This window comes from Echiichthys vipera (genome assembly GCF_963691815.1).
Source record: "Echiichthys vipera genome assembly, chromosome: 10".
NCBI lineage: Eukaryota > Metazoa > Chordata > Actinopteri > Perciformes > Trachinidae > Echiichthys > Echiichthys vipera.
In genome coordinates, this window is record NC_139835.1 from 7,251,465 (window position 1) to 7,271,442 (window position 19,978).

The following is a 19,978-nucleotide window of genomic DNA, read 5'->3' on the forward strand; positions in this document are numbered from 1 at the left end:
TAATTGTTTTCAGAGCCACAAAATAAAAAATCAATGTCAGCATGAGTGTTGTTAGTAAATGATTTTCAAACGATGATTTTCTCTCTCTCTCTCTCTCTCTCTCTAGGGACTGCGGGGATCAGCAGGTTATGATGGAGAGCCTGGTGTACCAGGTCAGCCCGGTGAACCAGGACCTCCAGGACCCCCAACGCACCCAGGAGTGAGTTGTGCACTGACGGCGCTCACATGCCCACAGAAACACAAATATGCACACCTCCACGCATGTGCTAACATGCACAGTAAGATAGATGACCTTACTGCTGCTCACACACACCTTAGAAACATATGAAACCAACATGAACCTTTAGATTCCTCATCCTGACATGTTGTCAACACCCATCACTGTACATCAGCAGAGTCCTGTAGAAAGACTTCTGCTGGGTTACACTTCTGTGTAGAGACAATACACAAGGGGAAACCACAGGACCGCTAATAACCTGGTACCTTGATATATTGAATTACCTTCATGTACTTTTTTATCCATTTCCCATTATTCTACCTGTCCTTTGTGCTATTATTGTTGAGTATCATTTTGACCCAGATTTGCTTTTTTTGGAATACTGATGAATAGCAAATACAAAATGATTAAACACAGTTCACCTAATTGTCTGCTTCCCCTGCAGGGCCTGGGAGCCCAGATGGCTGGAGGGTTTGATGGAAAAACAGGACCTCAAGCCATGTTGAGTGGCTCCAGGGTAAGATGAAGTTATTTATTACTGTATTCTTTCTTTATGAATTTATTCAACAGGGACAGTGCACATTGAACAAAACTGCAAATGGGTCACTGTTGTTCTGCAGGCCGATTGTTAAATTGTCCAATAAAACAATGTGAACTTATCTAATGTGTCAAGTTTTTAGCAAACCAATCCGCCCAAAAGCTGATTAATGAACTGCTTATCTTTTAAAATTAGGTTTAACTCTGTGCTGAAAGCTGTGGCAGAGAACAGTGGCAAGTTGGCAGTTACATTAGGAATGGCCCACAGGAACAGAGCTGTACATTTTTGCACTGGTTTCTCAAAATTTATTACACTAATACATATTTAACCTAAGCGCTAATTCTGCACTCATATGCATTCAGGCAGACTGTAGTCGGCCGGTGGCCAACACATTTTGGCCTGTAGCCAAAACTGTCTCCAAGGATTGTCCTGTATCAATGCGGTTGACTTGATTTAACTAGTTTTTCAGTTTTCAAAATCAAACATGTAAAACAAACAATTAGCAAACCACTGTCTATGTGAGGTTGGATTTTAAACTAAATATATATCTTCAGATTGTTGCCACATCTCTCCTTTGACATAATATGTTTTTTGTTATTTTGCTGTACTCCAGCAATTTAGTATTACACTTCCATAAAGTTAGGCTACTTAAACGGCAACTAAATTCATAAATGGTCTAAGACAGTTCCACATATATTATAATATTAGAAAACATTGAATAACTATCTCGTAAAATCAAACACTAGAGTGCTAAAAACTCAAATGTGTGATGTCATTAAGTATAAAGTGTGGAGCACTACACTACAATAGAATAAAGAAAGCAGACCAAATCATTCATCATCATCTTTGAGGGACTCATGTTCACAAATATTGATTGAACAGGGAAATAACATATTTGAACTCTCCATTTAGGCGGTGTCTCCTTTTAAGGATTCCTTTTTTAATAAATGAACGGTCAAACATACTCAACTTGCTTTGCCTGAGGGTCACTTTTGGTTGCTTAGCCCTGACCTCTATCTGAAGTTGAGTATCATTAACCCAAACCATTTTGTTTTATAGTTTGTCAGCTAATGACTTCAGATTTGATACTCTTGTTTTAATTAAAATGTCTATTATACCTTTTAATTAGCAAGTGAACAAGCTCAGCACTTTGGCAGACTTTTACAATCTCCCCATGCTTCTGATTCCCTCACCATGAGCCAGAGAGACAGGAAAACCTTGTGGTAACTTTTCTGATGTTTTACAGTAACAATGAGCTACATTCAACTTGGACTTTTATAGTCTATGGTTGCTGTTTGGATGGGATATGTTGGTATGCTTGAACATTAGTCAGGTGGGGAATGGAGCAGTGATTAAAGAACTATATTGTCTCCGCTTTGGCAGCAATTTGCACATAGGTTCTCTGACTCCATTAAAAATGAACCCATCCCTCCGATCAATGTCTATTATTTCTAGCCTTTAGTGTGAATTAATTCTGTTCATCATTTGACTTTTCATCACGTTTCTTTTAGGGAGAGTCTGGAACAAGAGGCCCTCCTGGGCCGACTGGCTCCCCTGTAAGTCCTCAACATCTTCAACAAACTTTGACTCTCACTGTGCAATAAACGCTGAAACAACTTCAATGGCAATTTATGATTTTGTTTAGCTCCCTGTTTATCTTTTAAGTGTTTTGTCATTTCCATCACTCTTCTCAGGGTCAAGCAGGACCCCAAGGGCCTCCTGGTGATGTTGGCGATCCAGGACATATGGTATAGCGTCATTCTAATGTTAAATCACCTGTACACATGGTCTAGTTTTGCATGTGGCTTGCATGGTTTTGATGTCCAGGTTGGTGTGCTGTTTGCTTGAGAGAGCAGCAACACCTCTCCGACTGGTTACACACAGCTACGATGGCCTGAATACTTTTTAATTTCACTGTGAATGATGTTGACTGTACAATCTAACTGTGCCTTTTTCAGGGTACATCTGGGCAAAGAGGACCAGAGGGCCCTCCAGGGAAACCAGGTGAAGATGTAAGTCAGCTTTGGGACTAAATCACATTCAGCTACAGTAAGACTGTAATCAGTGACAAGTTAGAACAAGGTTGAGAGGCTTAAATCTACAATCATATATGAGTCCCCACAGTGAGACAGATCATTCATAACAATGTGAAGCGGAAGATCCTGGAGATACGAGGGGACAGATAGTTCACCCACAAATGTGAATCAAACCGTCAAAGTGTGTTGTTATAATTACGTATCATCAGTGAGGGTTGACTCTCCCTTTAATCCAAATACATTTTAAATATGTTTTATAGCAATTTCTTTGATATCCTTTTATGGTTTAGTGAGACAAAATGAAAGACTATGTGAGTGACAGTGTTATGAGACACGTCATAATGAAAGCATTATGTGTTTGTCTGCAAACATCTTGTTAAGTAAACACAACACACTAAGTCAAAAACCTACTAAAACCTCCAGCTCTGCATCTTAGTACAGTAGGCAGTGGCGATGGCTCTAAGACTGCAAGGGAAGCTCAGCTTCCCCTAAAATGTCCCCAAAAAAATAAAAAGTGGTGAAGTATGTACTGCTGTGTGTACATTTCATTGACTAAATACGCGCTAGAAAGCCTTCATCTTTTTTTCAGAATCAGCTCCTTATCACAGGTAACCGGAGCAACTTCCTTCTCATTCATCCCCACAGTGACACAGCACTTTACACAGTCGGAAGCTCAGCTTCTACTGACTTCAATGGGGAAGCGTAGAGCGGGTTGTTCCACTGCAGAGAAACTAGACGCTCATTGGATAAACGCTGGGCTTTGTCCCGCCCATCGGACACTCTGCATGATGATTGGATGAGCTGTCTGAGGCGGAATCCTTTTTTGATTGACAGCTAAATGAGTTAATCAGCGATCTTGAAGAATAAAGATCCACCGGAGCATTTTCCAAGTTTTTCATTCCGTTGTTCTGAACTGATCCGGAGACTTTACCCATCCCGAAAGACTTTGTCTTTGTTAAAAACGGCTAGAGTTGTGTTTGCCGACTCTGTTCTGTCACTCTGTAGTTTCTTTCCCCCAGCAGTGGCAGCTGCGGAGCTTCTCCCCCCGTCATGATCACTCACACTCACAGGCGGTCACACTTCACAGTAGCCTGGCGCAGCAGAATTTATTTCCCTTTCACTGCTAAACTTTTTGCAGCCAAATATGTTTATAACATCTAAATGTCATGTCGTCCCACAGGGAGAAGCGGGCAAACCAGGAAATAGTGGAGAAGTTGGATTCCCTGGATCAGCAGTAAGCTTCTAGCCCTCGATACTTCATCACTTAACTGCACACTGTATCTTGTGTCTGTCATTCAAAATACATGGAACAAGAACCCATGATGTGTGTTGTTGGTGCACCTTTAATAGATATAGCTGACAATGCTGTTCAATGTCACATTTTTCAGGGAGCCAGAGGATTTCCAGGTACACCCGGGCCTCCTGGACTAAAGGGTCACAGGGTGAGTGGAAATTATCATTATGTTACTCACTTTATATATGTATTTATATATATACAGTCAACACATGGTTAACATTGTTATAGGGTCATAGTTTGGTTTAACCTGACTCTTGCCAGATGACTTTCGTTCTGCCTTAACTCCGCCTAGCTCCATGAATGAAGCAAGGCGGAACGAAAGTCATCTGGTGAGAGTCAGGTGAAGTTTGGTTAGGTTTAGGCAACAAAACCACTTGGTTAGGTTTAGGAAAGATTATGGTTGGGTTAAAATAAGTATGTTTGCTATTTAACTTAATTTGCGTACACAACGTAGAATGTGGAGCAACCTTCCCCCCTGGACCTTGACGCTATTTATGTTACGTCATCTGACTTTCTCCTAATTACTATGGCCACTAGAGGTCGCCACCACAATAAATGTAAATATGGGTTGTAATAAGTACTGATGTTCAAATGAAGCATTTTCATTATTTTCTGATTCTTCTAGATGAAGCTCTCTGTTCAGCAAAAGGTTGAAAACACACTGAATTACCATTCATTGAGCCTTTTTCTTTAAACCAAGAGCTCCATCTAGTGGGCTCAACAAATACAGCTAATGGTTCATGAAGCTTCATTTGGACATCACTAGTAATAAGCTGCTTGTACAATTTTACATGTTAAATCACAACGTTTTATAGGTTGAATCTCAATGATTCATATACATTAAATCCAAAAAATTGCTGAAACGCTGTAACCCGTTCTCATTCCCAACTCGTCACATACCAACACTTTTTGACGCTCCATGTTTGCAAGTTAAAACATGGGTTAACTTTGTGAAGTCAAAAGTTTAGGCATCTACGCTACATGGTTAGGTTTAAACAACAAAAATTACAGTTAGGTTGAGGAAAAGTTTGTGGTTAAAATAAATATGTCTGTTGTGCAATCAAGTTTCACTTTCACACGGGATGTGACAAAACGCGGGCTCCTGATGAAAGTCTGTTGTGTGTATGACCCAAACATTCACCCCATCCTCCTCCCTAAGTGGAGTCTAAGGCTTGTTATACTACATCACCTGACTTCTGGATCACTTGCTGTCTGTTGAAAGCCTCGTGCGTGTCATACAGATGCTAGAGGGTGCCAAAAACATTTCATATCAACGTTTATTTGGTTTACAGAAACGTACTATGCCAACATTTTTCCCTGGCGACCTGACTGTGTTAACTGTATTTCCTCTGTTTTATTAACAGGGTCATGGTGGAATACTTGGCCAAAAAGGTGAAACGGGAGCTGTTGGATCCAAGGTAAAAATGAATTAAAATAACTTAAGTCTGCCTGTCAGTTTGTTTGAATGGTTAAAAAGCTGATTTCTACTGTAGCTGGTTAAGTGAAACCTGTTTTACTTCATTACTATCTATATTACCTTCCTTGCTAAAAGGTCTGTAAAACATCTTGCCATGTAGTAGAGCTATATTATTTCTAAACAAGTACTTAATTTATTTGTAGGGTGCCACAGGCCCCCCTGGTCCAATGGGAGGACCTGGACCAATGGTAAGTACTATTCTAATGCTTTCTTTTATAAGGTCCTCACAGAGCTAGTGAATGCTTAATGAGGTCTGACACTCATAAGACTCCTGGAGCATCCCATACAGATTAAACCGTTTATTGCAGTTATAGTTTATGAGTGTACATGGACTGCAGTACACACTATTCTGAATTTGCTGTGTGCTATATACAGTATACTGTAAATAGCCCTCAGAACTTCCTGCCCTTAAACTTTTGCATTAAGTGGAGGACGGATGTAATTTGTTACTGTCTGTGTATAACAGGGTCCTGCTGGGATGCCAGGGGAGAGAGGGCGCTCTGGACCCGGCGGTATAGCAGTAAGGATAACATCACTATGCATCAGACACATCTGCTGCCATGATCATACTTTTTTCTCTCACAGATTGGTGGTTGTATCATACTGATGTTTGTGATTTTCAGTGGCAGCTGTCTGCAAAAGCAGGCCTTTACTAGAGCTGGGTATCATTTAAAAAAATTAAGACACCAGTAACAATTCCAGTACCATGAAAGTGATACTGATACCAACAGAGTACTTTTTTGATAGCTTTTTTTCTACTTTATTCTATATCCATCATCTGAATGGATCAATTTGGCTGAACTGCCAACTCCATCAAATACACTGCACTCTGCTTCAGCACACCACACACTGTATGGGTTGCAGCTGCTGCAGTATTGGGGCAATCACGTGTCACATTAAATCGAATAACGCTTGTGTTGATTGGCTGCGACCAAAACCAAACAAATAGCCCTTTTTTTCTAGATCTGGGTACAAAACAAAAAGGTATGATTTGACTGCAGAAGTTTCGATACTCCCTGGTACCTTAAAGGTATTGAGTAGCGATACCCAGCCCTACAGTAGCACTTACAGTGCATTATATCAGTGTTTAACTGTGATTAATAAACAAGAGTGATACGATTTTGTCTTTTAGGGTAAACGGGGTACACCCGGTAACATCGGAAAGCCCGGTCCAATGGTAAGTCAGTACTCACAGTGTTTTATTATTGTGGATGTCTTTACACCTCAGTGACCATCTTACATAGTTTAGCATAGATACTCATGTTGAGGTGGTAAAAAAAAGGATGGGAACCACTCATCACCTGCTTAAACTGGGCATATTTCATTCAATATGCTTGTACATGTTGTGTGAATCCACGTATCCAGGGTAATTTCTTAAGTTTAATTGTTGGTGGTTTAACAGGGTCCCTTGGGTCTCAGTGGCCCATCTGGATACCCAGGAACCCCAGGAATGAAGGTAAGAACAGTAAAACTCCCGTCCTTTGGCTATATGCTCTTTTAATGACTTTCGAATGGTAATATTGTCATATTCACCGCCGCTGTTTTCTATTATTTAACTTATTACCATTATTCGTTTGTGTTTTAGACTGTGAACTGTATATAAGCCAAACTGCCAGTCCATTGTCAATTGCATCAGTTTGACATTTCTGTATATTAACTCTACTTGATGATTGTCTTCTTCAGGGACAACCAGGCCCCACAGGAGTCCGGGGTCCAGAGGGCCCACAGGGACAGAGAGGAGAGACAGGTCATCTGGGCAGAGCCGGACCAGTTGGCCTCCAGGTTAGTTTCTTATCCTCATCATAAGGATGTTATTAATGAGGCCACATTAGTAAACCACTCTGATGGAATACATCCTCACAGCTTTGTGGTGTTGTATCACTGGCTAGCTTGTCAACATTATCACTACTTAACATGTCAACATGCTGCTCAGTGCACTGCTTTGAGGATCTTACTGGAGATATGTTGTTTTATAAGGGACCCACGGGTACAGATGGTGGGCCAGGTTCCAAAGGACCAGTGGTATGTACACAGTTCTTTTAATCAACTTGTTTGGTATTTATGATTAGGGTACAAAGGGTTTCATGTAACATGGCTTACTTTTCACAGGGTAATCTTGGTCCACAAGGTCAAGGCGGCCATGCTGGTCCCCATGGCCCACCAGGACCTCGGGGAAGCACTGGTCAACCTGGTATCAAAGGACAACTGGTAAACTGGCTTTAAATTTATAAGATTCTTGTTTTTTGTTGTATATATATTTCAGGGGGGTTGACCTTAACATGCAGAAGACCCACATTTTTGAGTTTTGTGTTACAGGGAGATGTTGGTGTACCAGGATTTAAAGGAGACTCTGGGCCTAAAGGAGAACCTGTAAGCTTCTGCTACCTCTACAGAAAAAATAGGTTTTAATTCTGCTTTATGAGACATATAATATGAATGTGAAGGGAATATGCATCCATGCTTGATTAAAAATACATTTGGGGGTCTGTTTTTTTATGTCTTTAAACAAGGACATGAAATATAAGTATGGTAATAGGTAAGCCTTAGCTTCATAGCATTCTCTGGTTCATGTGTCCACTGTCTAGGGTCCGCCAGGCTCCCAGGGAGTGCTTGGACCTCAGGGGGAAGAAGGAAAGCGTGGACCACGTGGAGACTCCGGCTCTGTAGGCCCTCTTGGGCCTGTTGGAGAGAGAGTGAGTCAGCATTCTGCCTCTTACTGTAACTTTCATTTCATCAGTCAGAGAGCTGTGCTTCAAGGACAGGGGTCATCAGAACATAATTGGTATCCTCCATTCAGCTGCTTATATACTACTGTAACCCATCATTTGTATAAGAATAAAATTATGAACATGATGTTGAATCTAACTCATGATCTGTTTTTAGGGAGCTCCTGGTAACAGAGGATTCCCTGGTGCTGACGGGTTGCCAGGACCTAAGGTATATTATTGTCTACTACTGTATGTTCAACCTGTTCTCATTCCCAATTCATTTTATAGATGCTTGGTCTGCTGACGTCACTTTTTTAACGCTCTCATGTCAAACCACGATGCTCCATGTACCACTGTGTTAGACCCTACTTTGTTAAGTTTAGGCAACAAAACCACTTGGCTGGATTTAGGAAAAGTCATAGTTTGTGTTAAATAAGTAAGTGTGTCAAGTTACATTCTTAATATTTGGGTAATTGGTTTTACATTGGAGTTAGTTGAAAGTCGGGTGTGTCTCACACAGAAGCTAAAGGCTGCCTTAGGCATGCAGAGCGCCGTAACAAAGCCTCGTAACAAAGCCTCGTAACAAAGCCCCTCTATTTGACGACGTGGACTTGAGAATTTTCCGGTATATTAAAGTAATGATTCAAACAAATGAGGACTCCTCCTACTACTGCAACCTGGGGAACGCCTTTATCTTTTGGGGGGAATTTGAAGTGTGTTATAAACATATCCCTTCTCATTGAGGAGAGATACGTTTATAGTACCATAGCAGCTGATACTAGCAGCTCATTGACCAGTGTTACCAGAGTTTGTCTTTTAGCCGTTTAGTTTTAATCAGCAATCTGAAAGATTAATCATCATTTTTCTTTCTAAAGGGTGCTCAAGGAGATCGTGGAACATCTGGCCCCCCAGGGCCAAAAGCTTCTGTAGGAGACCCGGGGCGTACAGGAGAACCTGGTCTACCAGGTGCAAGGGTAATACTGAAGAGCTTTGCATTTCAGTTTGGATCTACCATATCATTACATTAACTATATTTGTCTTTATCACTGCTCATATTTCTGCTTATCTCTTTATCAAAGGGTCTTACTGGTACCCCTGGAGTCCAGGGAGCAGAGGGCAAGCCAGGACCATTGGTAGGATACAGCGCTCAGTCACATTAACGATTAAACATCTAGCGTTCAGCTTTTGATAAATTATAAGAAAAGGTTGAGTCAAAGTATGCTTTTCCCTTTGTTAAGGGTGCCCCAGGTGAAGATGGACGTCCAGGCCCTGCAGGGTCCATTGGAAACAGAGGGCCCGCAGGAATCATGGGAGGGCCAGGCCCCAAAGGCTTCAATGTAAGGCTGCAGAGTCACTCGAAACCTGAATTTAATAGTCAGTCGGGTTAGTCTATTTACCTGCTGTTCTGTTTCTAATACAAAACATGTTTGTTTTGTACTCAAAGGGAGACCCGGGAAAGACAGGTGAACAAGGATCTGCAGGAGTGTCAGGTCAAAGAGTGAGTACTGTTTATGGATGAAAAGAACCTTTGTTTTGCCATTAGGACACAGACACTTTTCTTAGATAAAACACACGCAGGCGTTTTATTGATCTGTTGTCTGGTGCACTAGCTTCAGTATGCTGGGCATGCTACAGTTCCGTGTTGTTTTCTCCGTTCTTTGATTCTACAATGATCCACTTCACCACAGGATCATTAGTCCGTAGTACCTTTCAGATGCCTCAGGATATCAAGCATATAATTACACTCCACATGTGTAATGTGTGTTAACTTTGTCTTCAGGGTCCTCCTGGGAAAGATGGAGAAGTTGGCCCCGCTGGCCCCCCTGGCCCTTCTGTAAGTGTGATCCCTCTTTGGTTCATTCATAGGCACTTTTTTCTTATGCTATCACAAATAACTGAGACATTCCTGTGTCCTCTCAAAGGGTGTCGCAGGAGACAGAGGAGAGCAGGGACCTCCAGGTGTAAATGGATTCCAGGTGCTTATTTGTTTTTGGTTTGTAGTATGACACAAGTTACTGACTTTGAGACTGTAGATGGGAGAAATTGTAGATGTGGCGCTCATGGTTCACTGTCTTGTGTTCGTAGGGTTTACCTGGAAATCAAGGCCCTCCCGGAGAATCTGGAAAACCAGGTGACCAAGTGAGTGTGACAGAAGCTTTATATGCTGCTTTGGGATAAATGACACCTGACCAAAGCACAATTCTTCCAACCTACTATCAATAATGTTGTTCTGTGACGTTTCATAGCTTCATAGTGATCAGGCATGAGTTTAGACTCGACATAAATAATACCATTGTTTGTTTCCTTCAGGGTATTCCCGGAGAGCTCGGTGCTATTGGCCAAATTGGACCAAGAGTAAGTGAATTTCACTGTGCTAAATGATTCAGGCGGTTGGTAAAGTTGAATATCTGAGACTGAAGCTGATGCTTTTTCTTCCCCAGGGAGAGCGTGGTATTCCTGGGGAGAGAGGAGAGCTGGGTCTAACTGGTCTGCAGGGACCTAAGGGTATCCCTGGTGCACCTGGTCCAGATGGGCCAAAGGTACTGTAGAGGCATCAGCTTTATGTACAGCAAAATATGATATTCGACCATGTGATAGAAGTGCAGAACCATTCAAATCTTTGTCAGACAAACCAGGGACCTGATGTATATGTGGAACTATGAAGCAATGTTTGCAAATGAAATAATGAAAGACAAGAAAAACAACTAGGCTACATTAATATTATTAATATGATTCCAGTGGTGGCTGTGTATGATGGTTTCAGACTTACTGTATGTTATCCAAACATTTTCAATAACTCCAGAGTGCCATAAAGTCCAAAAGTCAAAGTTCATTGACAAAAACATGTGATAATTTTCAAAATTCTAATTCAAAAACACAATTTTAACTAAAAAAAAGAGCCGTGCTTCAATTCATTCAAATACATGATGGACATCTGTTTGTGGGCAGCGTGTCTGGTTGTACTGTATAATCCCAATCTTCAGTGCTGGTAAGCAGTTAGCCTGCTGACCTTGGTGTTTGTTTGTCTTTGCAGGGCAGTCCTGGTCCCCCTGGTGTACTTGGTGATGTGGGTCCTCCAGGTCTTCAGGGAATGCCTGGAGAGAGGGGCATCTCTGGCCCTCCTGGGCCTAAAGGTGACAGAGTAAGTTTCTCATTATCTTCTTTCTTATCAATTCTTACATATTATTTAGTTTTAGAGTTAAAAAATGACAAAAATCATTATCAGTTAATTCCAGTGGTAATGTGCTATAGTCATTTTTGGAAGATTGTAGGTGTGAGTTACAATCAAAGAATCTGAGCCATCAGATCCATGTCTGGGTTCACTGAATAACCCTACAGGACGTGTTTTCACTTGAGTGCTGATGCCTGCCATTAAAAGAGCCTTACACCTGTTTTTGCTGTCCTTTGTGCAGGGAGCAATCGGTGAGAAAGGATCAGAGGGTACTGCTGGAAATGATGGAGCAAGAGTAAGCAAAATATCATCCACTCACAACCATCAACAAGGAAGTTACATTTACACCAAGTGATGATGCATTAGTGCACATTCAAGACTCATCACAGCTTGTTCAAGGAACTGTGTCCACTGACTTGACTGTACGTGTAACAGTGTTGAGCAGAGATCCCTCAACCACATGTTTTCTGTCAACAGGGAGCCCCAGGTCCAGTTGGCCCACTAGGACCTGCAGGGCCCAGTGGTGAGAAGGTAGAGTCTTTCTTTTCTTTGAAACACACATTAAGAGGCTTCTTTTAGAGCTTTGATTCTCTGTCCGAACCCATTTGGGTCCGACCACACAAATTTCCCAAACGTGGATGGAGGCATTATGTTGTCGGGTTGTCAGTCCGTCCCTTTTTTTGTGAACGTGATATCTCCGGAATCACTGGAGGGATTTTCTTCAAATGTGGCACAAATTTCCACTTAGACTCAAGAATGAACACGTAAGATTTTAAAGGTCAAAGGTCAAGGTCACTGCGACCTCACAAAACACATTTTTGACTATAACTCAAGAATTCCTCAGTAATTATGACAGCATTTCACACAAATGTCTACCAGTGGTGATATGATGAGATTTTATATCCTAAAGGCATAATTATCATGTTTCTGTCCATTATTCAACAGCATAACTCAGGAACAGAAGGAGAGACATTTGCTCAGATACTAATGTTGAAACTGTGCTGACTGTATAGATCTGAAGACGTGTGTGAAACATCCACGTTTCCCCAAAAAATACGCTTAAGACCTTTTATTAAATTCCTTCACTACATATATTATGGAAATCTGGAAAGTTTGGATGTAAACTGACACTCGACCCATTAGTGGAGGCATCCATTTTATTTTAAGTTGAGCAGGAATGCGTCATACTATAATCAATAAACTACTGTTATGCACAATTTGGATATCAACATTTAACTATAACTGTCTCATTGATTTTTCCCTTCTGTTTGAAAATCAAGTCACTGACAGCAGTTGTCCGGACTGTCCCGACTGTTTTTAATCAGGCTTGTGTCCCAAACTGCTGCGGTGGCGCAGACTCAAGTCAGACTTGTACAAAAAACTACAGGGTTCATGTTGGGTCAGGCCTGATTTATTTTTTTTTTTTTGGGGGGGGGGGCAGATCATAGCTCGAGCTGCTATTCACATCACAGTGATTCAAGGTGATGACAATGTCTGTTTTCGGAAAGTGTCGGTTCCCGGGATGCCCACTGTGCCGTTAATCCTTCTGCTTTTATTTCCTTGGCTGCCTCTGATAGCTGATACTCCAGTTAAGGAAGTCTCTGGCTTACATTGCCTCTTCCAACATTAAAAACACTGGATTTAAGGGGCCACACAGGGTCAGTGAACAGTTGTAGAGATTGTCAGTAAACTTTTGACATCTTTGCAGGGAGAACCTGGACCGAAAGGACCACATGGACCCCCAGGATCCAGAGGAATGCCAGTGAGTAGAGCTGCTGTGTTTTCAATATAAAAGTCTGTCTGTAAAGCTGATACAAAAATGGGTGTACTTCACTGGAGCGCTTCAGCGTAATAATCTCTCTCCTAAAACAGGGAGGAAGAGGTGACCCTGGCCCCATCGGTGCTGTTGGATTTTCTGGGTCTCCTGTAAGTAGTCATTCATTATCACATCAATAAATGAATAAATATGATTTGGGTTTCTTAATGAAGCTCTAGGAGGGGATGTCAAAGTGATAACAGATTCAACCAGTTTCCATGGATTCTTTTTTTTTATAAACAATTTATTTATTAACAATTTTGTCATACAGTTTACAGCATCAGTAACGGCAGTAGAACTTCAAATGCCACCCAAACCCACCGCCCTCCCAAATCAGGCCGAAAGGTCAACTCTTGCCTTAATCCATAATAATAATAATAATAATAATAATAATAATAATAATAATAATAATAATTGGAAGAAGAAGAAGAAGAAGAAATAAATAAATATAATAATAAAAAGGATAATAATAACAGTAATAATAAAGTAGATTAAACTTAATTAAGCCACATTGAGATAGTGGGTGGGGTTTCACTTTTCCACAGTATGGCAATACATTTATTCCCAGCAATTAGGGATTGCCTAAAAAAACGTGTTTCCCTTATCCTGTTAGGGGGTAAAACAGTTAAATCCCCTAGCAAAATCTATCTTGATGAGTGAGGAATCTCAATCCCTGTGATGCTCAATGGATTCTTTTTAACATCACCAACATTTTACAGGGTCCTGATGGTCAACCTGGAGTGAAGGGAGAGCCTGGAGAACCAGGCCAGAAAGGAGATGCTGGATCTCCAGGACCTCAAGGCTTGTCTGGTGCCCACGGACCTCCTGTGAGTTACACACTAGATTTTAAAGTAGTTCTTCAGTTAGATTTTTACGCAGGCTACTACTTGTTATTGTAGACATTGTCATCAGTCTCTGTGCTTTCATTTGATCCACTTGGTAAGTTTTAGTGTATTAACTCAAAAACAATGTATCATGGATGAACTTTACTATATGTCTTCAAGGTTCCAGAGAGGTCAGCTCTCACTGATACACTGCTGTTAAATGCTTCTCTAATACAGTGATGTTTTTTGTAGGGGCCAACTGGTGTTGCTGGACTGAAAGGCGGAAGAGGAACACAGGGTGCACCAGTAAGATCATCTCATAATTACCTACAGTTAAATGAAATGGAGTAGGAAAGACTTCATGATCACAGAGAGTGTTTCACTCCTGATTGTTCAATTCAACCTCTGCAGAGACGAATACCTGATGGGATGAATTATAACGTCAGATACTACGTTTTCCTGTGTCACTTTTTCAAACAGTAGATCTTGCATGGGACTTATAAAGCAGTATTTGAGGACCTTGTATCATTTTCTGCTTCCAGGGCCCCACTGGTTTCCCTGGATCTGCAGGAAGAGTTGGTCCACCAGGCCCAACTGTAAGTACTGCCCTGAGTTTGTATGAAAACACAGTTAGGGTAACAGAAAAACACACGTGTCATATACCTTTAACACTGTAAAGCTCCTCGATATCTAATATAAAATCAGAGTTTAAGAGTTTTATAAAACTGCATTAAAATCAGAACAGGGAAGAGGACATTTGTTTTACTCTCAATGACTGTACTTAAGTACAATTTTCAGTTACTTTACTTGAGTATTTCCATTTCCTGCTACTTTATATTTCTACTCCAAATATTGTAGTTTTTACTCCACTACGTTTATGTCATAACTTTAGTTACTGTGCCCATTCAGATTAATTATACAAAATATAGTTAACAAATATATAATGATGTAATATTATGGATCAAAATAAGATTGTATTGATCCCTTGGTGAAAAAAAAAAACGTCCCACCAGTTAGTATGATAAAATTAAAGTGATGAACACAGTAATGCATTAGTTCAAAAATTATAATCCGGTAATATCATATATATTATTCTGCGTAATGAGTACTTTTACTTTTTACTTAGGTATTTTTGGATATTTGATATTGAACATTTTTTTGCAGGAATTTTAATTGTCACCAAATATTTCTATTCTATGGGATTGCTACTTACTTGAAAAGATGTAAAAGATGTGAGTTAAACTTTGTTAGTGAAGCTGACTATGTTCTGTATAGGTAAACTGCAGTTATATGAAGATGATGTTGATAGGGAATAGAAAGGATGTGAAAGTGCCCCGTATACTGTTTTCAGTATCCTTCAGCACTGCTGTTGGTCTCACAGATAACAGCTGCAACTGCTTTGTATTGTATATATTGTACCAATGTGTATATTATGTACAAGTATTTATACTTTAAGGCCTCAGTTTATTTCAAAGGTTCAACAGTGGTTGTTGGATCATCTAACAGCATCTTGGTGGGGAGAGGCTGCAGAAACATACAATCCAACAATGACACATACTTTACGCAGCAGTATGTGGCCATTTGGAAGAGGTCTAACACTTTAGCTTTAATGTGTGCAGTAATAGGACAGCATGTTGTATGAACCAGTAAATACGAAGCCGGATGAATGACATCTTCCATTCCTTCCAGGGTCCACTTGGAGAGCCCGGACCCCTTGGAGCTCCTGGGAAAGAGGGTCCTCGCGGCCTTCGTGGAGACCACGGACCCCCTGGGAGACAAGGAGAGCGAGGACCAGCAGGACCACCTGGCAGTCTGGGAGACAAAGGGGACTCTGGAGAAGATGGACCCACGGTAAATTTTTAATTTTTCATTTACCTACCTAAACCACAAAATAATAATATAATTTATTTTAAGCAATCAGTGTCATAATAATGAAAAAGAGGAAGTGCTTCAAGTGTTTTAGTCTTGTTGCCATAGAAGTGAAGCCAAAACATCTCTATCACCTCCTGGTGGCCGGAGGGTGTAGAGGATGGGACATGGACCTGACTAAGAAATTAAAGTACACGTCAGATTTTTACCAAAGATGTTTGGTTTTCATTACTTATATGATGCTTTATTTGTTGAAAAACACAATAGCTGGCTCAATCTCGCAGAACATGGGGATGATTGATTGGTTTCACTGAGTTATCCGTAGATTGTCTTTTATATTTTAAATGAAAAATAAGGGTACTATCTATTTGAGCGTGCCCAATATGCTCCGTCTGAACACACCCAAAGAGCAGAGGACACCATCCCTTTATGTCCTGCAGTGTGTGGACATATTTTGCCTTCACTTTAGTAAAGTGGGAGGTAGTGGAAACGCGTCATCCATCTTTATATGCAGTTTAATTTGCAAGCACACTTTTTGTTTTGTAGGGGCCTGACCATAACTGTGGGGGATACCGACTCCTCGTTGACACACATTGATGTGAATTGAGTTGTGTGGTTGTTGCAGACATGTTTTCTCAAGTTGGGATACACAGGGGTCTCTATCAGTGTTTCATCTAAATCTAAATGTTCTGTGTGTTGTTGTCTGTTTTAGGGTCCTGATGGTCCTCCAGGCCCAGATGGAACTACAGGACAGAGAGGCATTGTGGGTCTTCCGGGTCAGAGAGGAGAGCGTGGAATGCCTGGCCTTCCAGGACCTGGGGTCAGTATGCTGCAATTTCTACATGAGCGTCTTTCTTGATGTCCCTGTTCGAACATATAAATCCTGTAACTTCTCCTTTAATCAGTGTGTGTTTTATTTCACTGCTTCGCCAATGAATAGCTGATGTGTATTTTGGTTAATGTGTGTTATGTGCAGGGGTCCTTTCAGTGCTGCATTGTGAGGTGCCTGTTTCTGATTTTTAGGGTCCTCCAGGAAAACAGGGAAACACAGGAACACCTGGAGATAAAGGCCCCCCAGGCCCAGTTGGTGTCCCTGGTGCTAACGGGCCACGTGGAGATCCTGGTCCTGATGTGAGTACAATGTCCAAATTGATTGTGGTTCTTAAATTATATAAACCAAACGTTTACAGCTGTCTTAATGTTTCCCGTCTCATCCTCAGGGCCCTGCAGGATCTGATGGCCCGCCAGGCAAAGATGGTGTTCTAGGACAAAGAGTAAGAGACAAAGAGAATGGAAATGTGACCTCTGTGTTTTTTTACACATGGCAAGTGACTGACTGGTTATTTTCCCAGGGAGACCGAGGAGATTCTGGTCCAGAGGGCTTGATTGGTCCTCAGGGACATCCAGGACCTCCAGGTCCTGTTGGTGCATCGGGTGAAGCTGGAAGGAGAGGAGATGCTGTGAGTGGACTTTTCCCGCCTCTGTGTCTCCTAGTGTGTCAGTCCATGAACAGGAAACAAGACTTTAGTAACAGATTTACACATGATTACATTCTGGGGGTGGACTTGATTTCAGCCCAGAGGGCAAGTCAGAACATGCATGAACTTAATACTAAGTGTTAGAATTTAACTGTTTGGGTATAACAAGAGTTTTCAGAGCTGGCAGAAGTCTGTGTTCCCCCGAGGGCCTACTAATGATCTGACTCATTTGCAGGGCTCAAGAGGACCTGTTGGTCCCCCAGGCTCAGCTGGAAAGAGAGGATTAGTGGTGAGTCTCCAACTTGTTCTTACAGTGCAGCAAACGAACATACCCTGGATGAACACAGCTGATAAATGCCCAGAACCACAGTGAAAACAAGAATCATGAAATGTGTCTTATTCAGGGACCCCAAGGACCAAGAGGAGATAAGGGCGACCTGGGAGATCATGGAGAGAGAGGGCAAAAGGGACACAGAGGCTTCACTGGTCTGCAGGGTCTTCCTGGACCTCCAGTAAGTAAAAGTCCTCAGTAATCCAGTATGATCATGCTGACTCATTGTGGATGAGTCCCCTCCCCCCGCCCCTGTGGAACACAAGTTCACTTTTAATGGCTTCACCGCCCAGTTGTAACAGATGTGTGTACGTTGTGCAGGAACCAAATTATTTCCCCTGGGATTCTCCTGTGGACACTTTTCTCAGTCTGGTTCAGAGGAGACTCCAAAACTTTCACCGTATTCAGCTTTTCATTTTTTCACTATTGAAAGTACAGAAAGTGACAAGCCCAGATGTGGTGTGTCTGACCAAGGAGGGTGTTAAGCAGGTGTGACGTGGATACAGCATTTTCCACATTTAAAGCCCCTGAAAGCTTTATTTCAATCAATTTTAGGCGAGCAGACAGAACATTTACTCAACTTGTTTGAGTAGGTATTTAAAAACCTAAAATATCAGATTGGTCACCTGAGATGTCACCAAGTAAGAGTGTGTAGAGTGAAGATACCACAGGGCACATTAGCACCAACCATGTCATGTTAGTTTGTTTTTTTGTTTGTTTGGTGAGGGAAAACTGACATTTTGAAATGAAAATGGGTTCTATGGGTACCCTCGAGTCTCCACTTTACAGACATGTACAGTTTATGATAATTCCAGATAGTTTAGGCAAACAATCGTGCAGTCTCGTGCTGTATACATGTTCTTTTGGCCTATTTTAAAATGGAGCATTTGAATCTTTCCCCTGAGCCCCTGTCTCCCATAAAGAGACCAAAATGGGTTGATGATGGTTCTCTAAGGGTTAAGAAAGATATGAGAACTGGACATGGGAAATTAATATTATTCCGACACATTGCGAGTTCGCATGCACATACTTCAGGCCACTGTCGCACAAGCCAGTGCCTCACTTGGATCACCCCAGTCTAAAAAGTCTGGATACATTACTGCTCACACATATCATCTGACGGATCACAGACATCAAATAAAGACACATCAGTGGTTTGTGTGCGTTGTTGGAAACTTTGAAATCTAATGTATAAAGAGACTAATGAATATTTACCTCTTGCTTTTAGGGTACAACAGGTGAGCAGGGAGCTCCAGGAATCGTTGGACCAAACGGAGCCAGGGTAAATGCTGCAAAACATGCACTCTTTTGTAATGATACAATGATTTTGTTTTGGAGCCAACACTATTTATAATTTAGTCCCATACCAGCTATCATGTTGGAATCGGACTGCTTTAAGGCTGAAGACTAACCGTGTTTAATATGAATATGATACAGGGACCTCCTGGACCTATTGGGCCTTCTGGAAAGGAAGGATACCTTGGACAGCCAGGACCAATGGGACCTCCTGGAACTCGTGGAATCAGTGGAGAAGTTGGACCGGAGGTATTTACTTATTAAACAGACTTTATGGGAGTTGAAAGATTGCAGAAAATGCAGTTAAACAGCAGCCAGTAGTGCTGCCGACTGTGAGGAAAGATCAGACTGTTGTTAAATCTTTTCAGCAGATGTTCAGTACGTGTGGGACAAAGGAATGCTGGGCATCTAATTATTGTCCGTACAGAGTTCTGACCAGTATACCCCACTATTATTAAATCCACAGGGCCCTCCAGGAGAGCCTGGACCCGCAGGCCCCCCTGGCCCCCCAGGACGTCCCATGGCTGCTGTAGATGACCTCTTTGGGCCTCAGGATTACGACTCTGGCCCCCCTCCTCCTCCTGAGTTCAGCGAGGACGAGGCTATGCCCAACAGCAACTCCTCCACCATCGTGCCCGTGGACCCCAGCATTCAGGCCACCCTGAAGGCCCTCAGCAGCCAGATCAACAACATGAAGAGCCCCGACGGCAGCAAGAAACATCCTGCCAGGACCTGTGATGACCTAAAGAGATGCTACCCCATGAAGAAGAGTGGTGAGAGTCAGCGACAGTCTATGAGAGAGAGAAGAGTGTTGTGGAGGATTTTTATATTTCAGAAAGAACTGGACTCACCAAATACAAAACAGAACTGAAACTCTGAGCTAAACTTGCATGTACGCGATGACTTATTCAACAGTTGC

General features: G+C 41.7%; 1 protein-coding gene across 1 annotated transcript in view; it reads left to right on the plus strand.

Annotated features, from left to right (window-relative positions):
• The window catches only part of col5a2a (collagen, type V, alpha 2a), a 47,535-nt gene that overhangs the window by 24,266 nt on the left and 3,291 nt on the right, over positions 1 to 19,978 (plus strand). Inside the window, exons 7-51 of the mRNA XM_083921477.1 lie at positions 107 to 199; positions 663 to 734; positions 2,267 to 2,311; positions 2,450 to 2,503; positions 2,714 to 2,767; positions 3,972 to 4,025; positions 4,180 to 4,233; positions 5,453 to 5,506; positions 5,709 to 5,753; positions 6,032 to 6,085; positions 6,698 to 6,742; positions 6,968 to 7,021; positions 7,249 to 7,347; positions 7,543 to 7,587; positions 7,675 to 7,773; positions 7,882 to 7,935; positions 8,151 to 8,258; positions 8,449 to 8,502; positions 9,149 to 9,247; positions 9,353 to 9,406; positions 9,512 to 9,610; positions 9,718 to 9,771; positions 10,054 to 10,107; positions 10,196 to 10,249; positions 10,359 to 10,412; positions 10,584 to 10,628; positions 10,715 to 10,813; positions 11,308 to 11,415; positions 11,687 to 11,740; positions 11,923 to 11,976; positions 13,154 to 13,207; positions 13,318 to 13,371; positions 13,981 to 14,088; positions 14,338 to 14,391; positions 14,628 to 14,681; positions 15,775 to 15,936; positions 16,667 to 16,774; positions 16,978 to 17,085; positions 17,175 to 17,228; positions 17,307 to 17,414; positions 17,668 to 17,721; positions 17,837 to 17,944; positions 18,992 to 19,045; positions 19,201 to 19,308; positions 19,526 to 19,832. Of these exons, the coding sequence (XP_083777603.1) occupies positions 107 to 199; positions 663 to 734; positions 2,267 to 2,311; positions 2,450 to 2,503; positions 2,714 to 2,767; positions 3,972 to 4,025; positions 4,180 to 4,233; positions 5,453 to 5,506; positions 5,709 to 5,753; positions 6,032 to 6,085; positions 6,698 to 6,742; positions 6,968 to 7,021; positions 7,249 to 7,347; positions 7,543 to 7,587; positions 7,675 to 7,773; positions 7,882 to 7,935; positions 8,151 to 8,258; positions 8,449 to 8,502; positions 9,149 to 9,247; positions 9,353 to 9,406; positions 9,512 to 9,610; positions 9,718 to 9,771; positions 10,054 to 10,107; positions 10,196 to 10,249; positions 10,359 to 10,412; positions 10,584 to 10,628; positions 10,715 to 10,813; positions 11,308 to 11,415; positions 11,687 to 11,740; positions 11,923 to 11,976; positions 13,154 to 13,207; positions 13,318 to 13,371; positions 13,981 to 14,088; positions 14,338 to 14,391; positions 14,628 to 14,681; positions 15,775 to 15,936; positions 16,667 to 16,774; positions 16,978 to 17,085; positions 17,175 to 17,228; positions 17,307 to 17,414; positions 17,668 to 17,721; positions 17,837 to 17,944; positions 18,992 to 19,045; positions 19,201 to 19,308; positions 19,526 to 19,832 (3,460 nt within the window). The remainder of the gene's footprint in view (positions 1 to 106; positions 200 to 662; positions 735 to 2,266; positions 2,312 to 2,449; positions 2,504 to 2,713; positions 2,768 to 3,971; positions 4,026 to 4,179; positions 4,234 to 5,452; positions 5,507 to 5,708; positions 5,754 to 6,031; positions 6,086 to 6,697; positions 6,743 to 6,967; positions 7,022 to 7,248; positions 7,348 to 7,542; positions 7,588 to 7,674; positions 7,774 to 7,881; positions 7,936 to 8,150; positions 8,259 to 8,448; positions 8,503 to 9,148; positions 9,248 to 9,352; positions 9,407 to 9,511; positions 9,611 to 9,717; positions 9,772 to 10,053; positions 10,108 to 10,195; positions 10,250 to 10,358; positions 10,413 to 10,583; positions 10,629 to 10,714; positions 10,814 to 11,307; positions 11,416 to 11,686; positions 11,741 to 11,922; positions 11,977 to 13,153; positions 13,208 to 13,317; positions 13,372 to 13,980; positions 14,089 to 14,337; positions 14,392 to 14,627; positions 14,682 to 15,774; positions 15,937 to 16,666; positions 16,775 to 16,977; positions 17,086 to 17,174; positions 17,229 to 17,306; positions 17,415 to 17,667; positions 17,722 to 17,836; positions 17,945 to 18,991; positions 19,046 to 19,200; positions 19,309 to 19,525; positions 19,833 to 19,978) is intronic.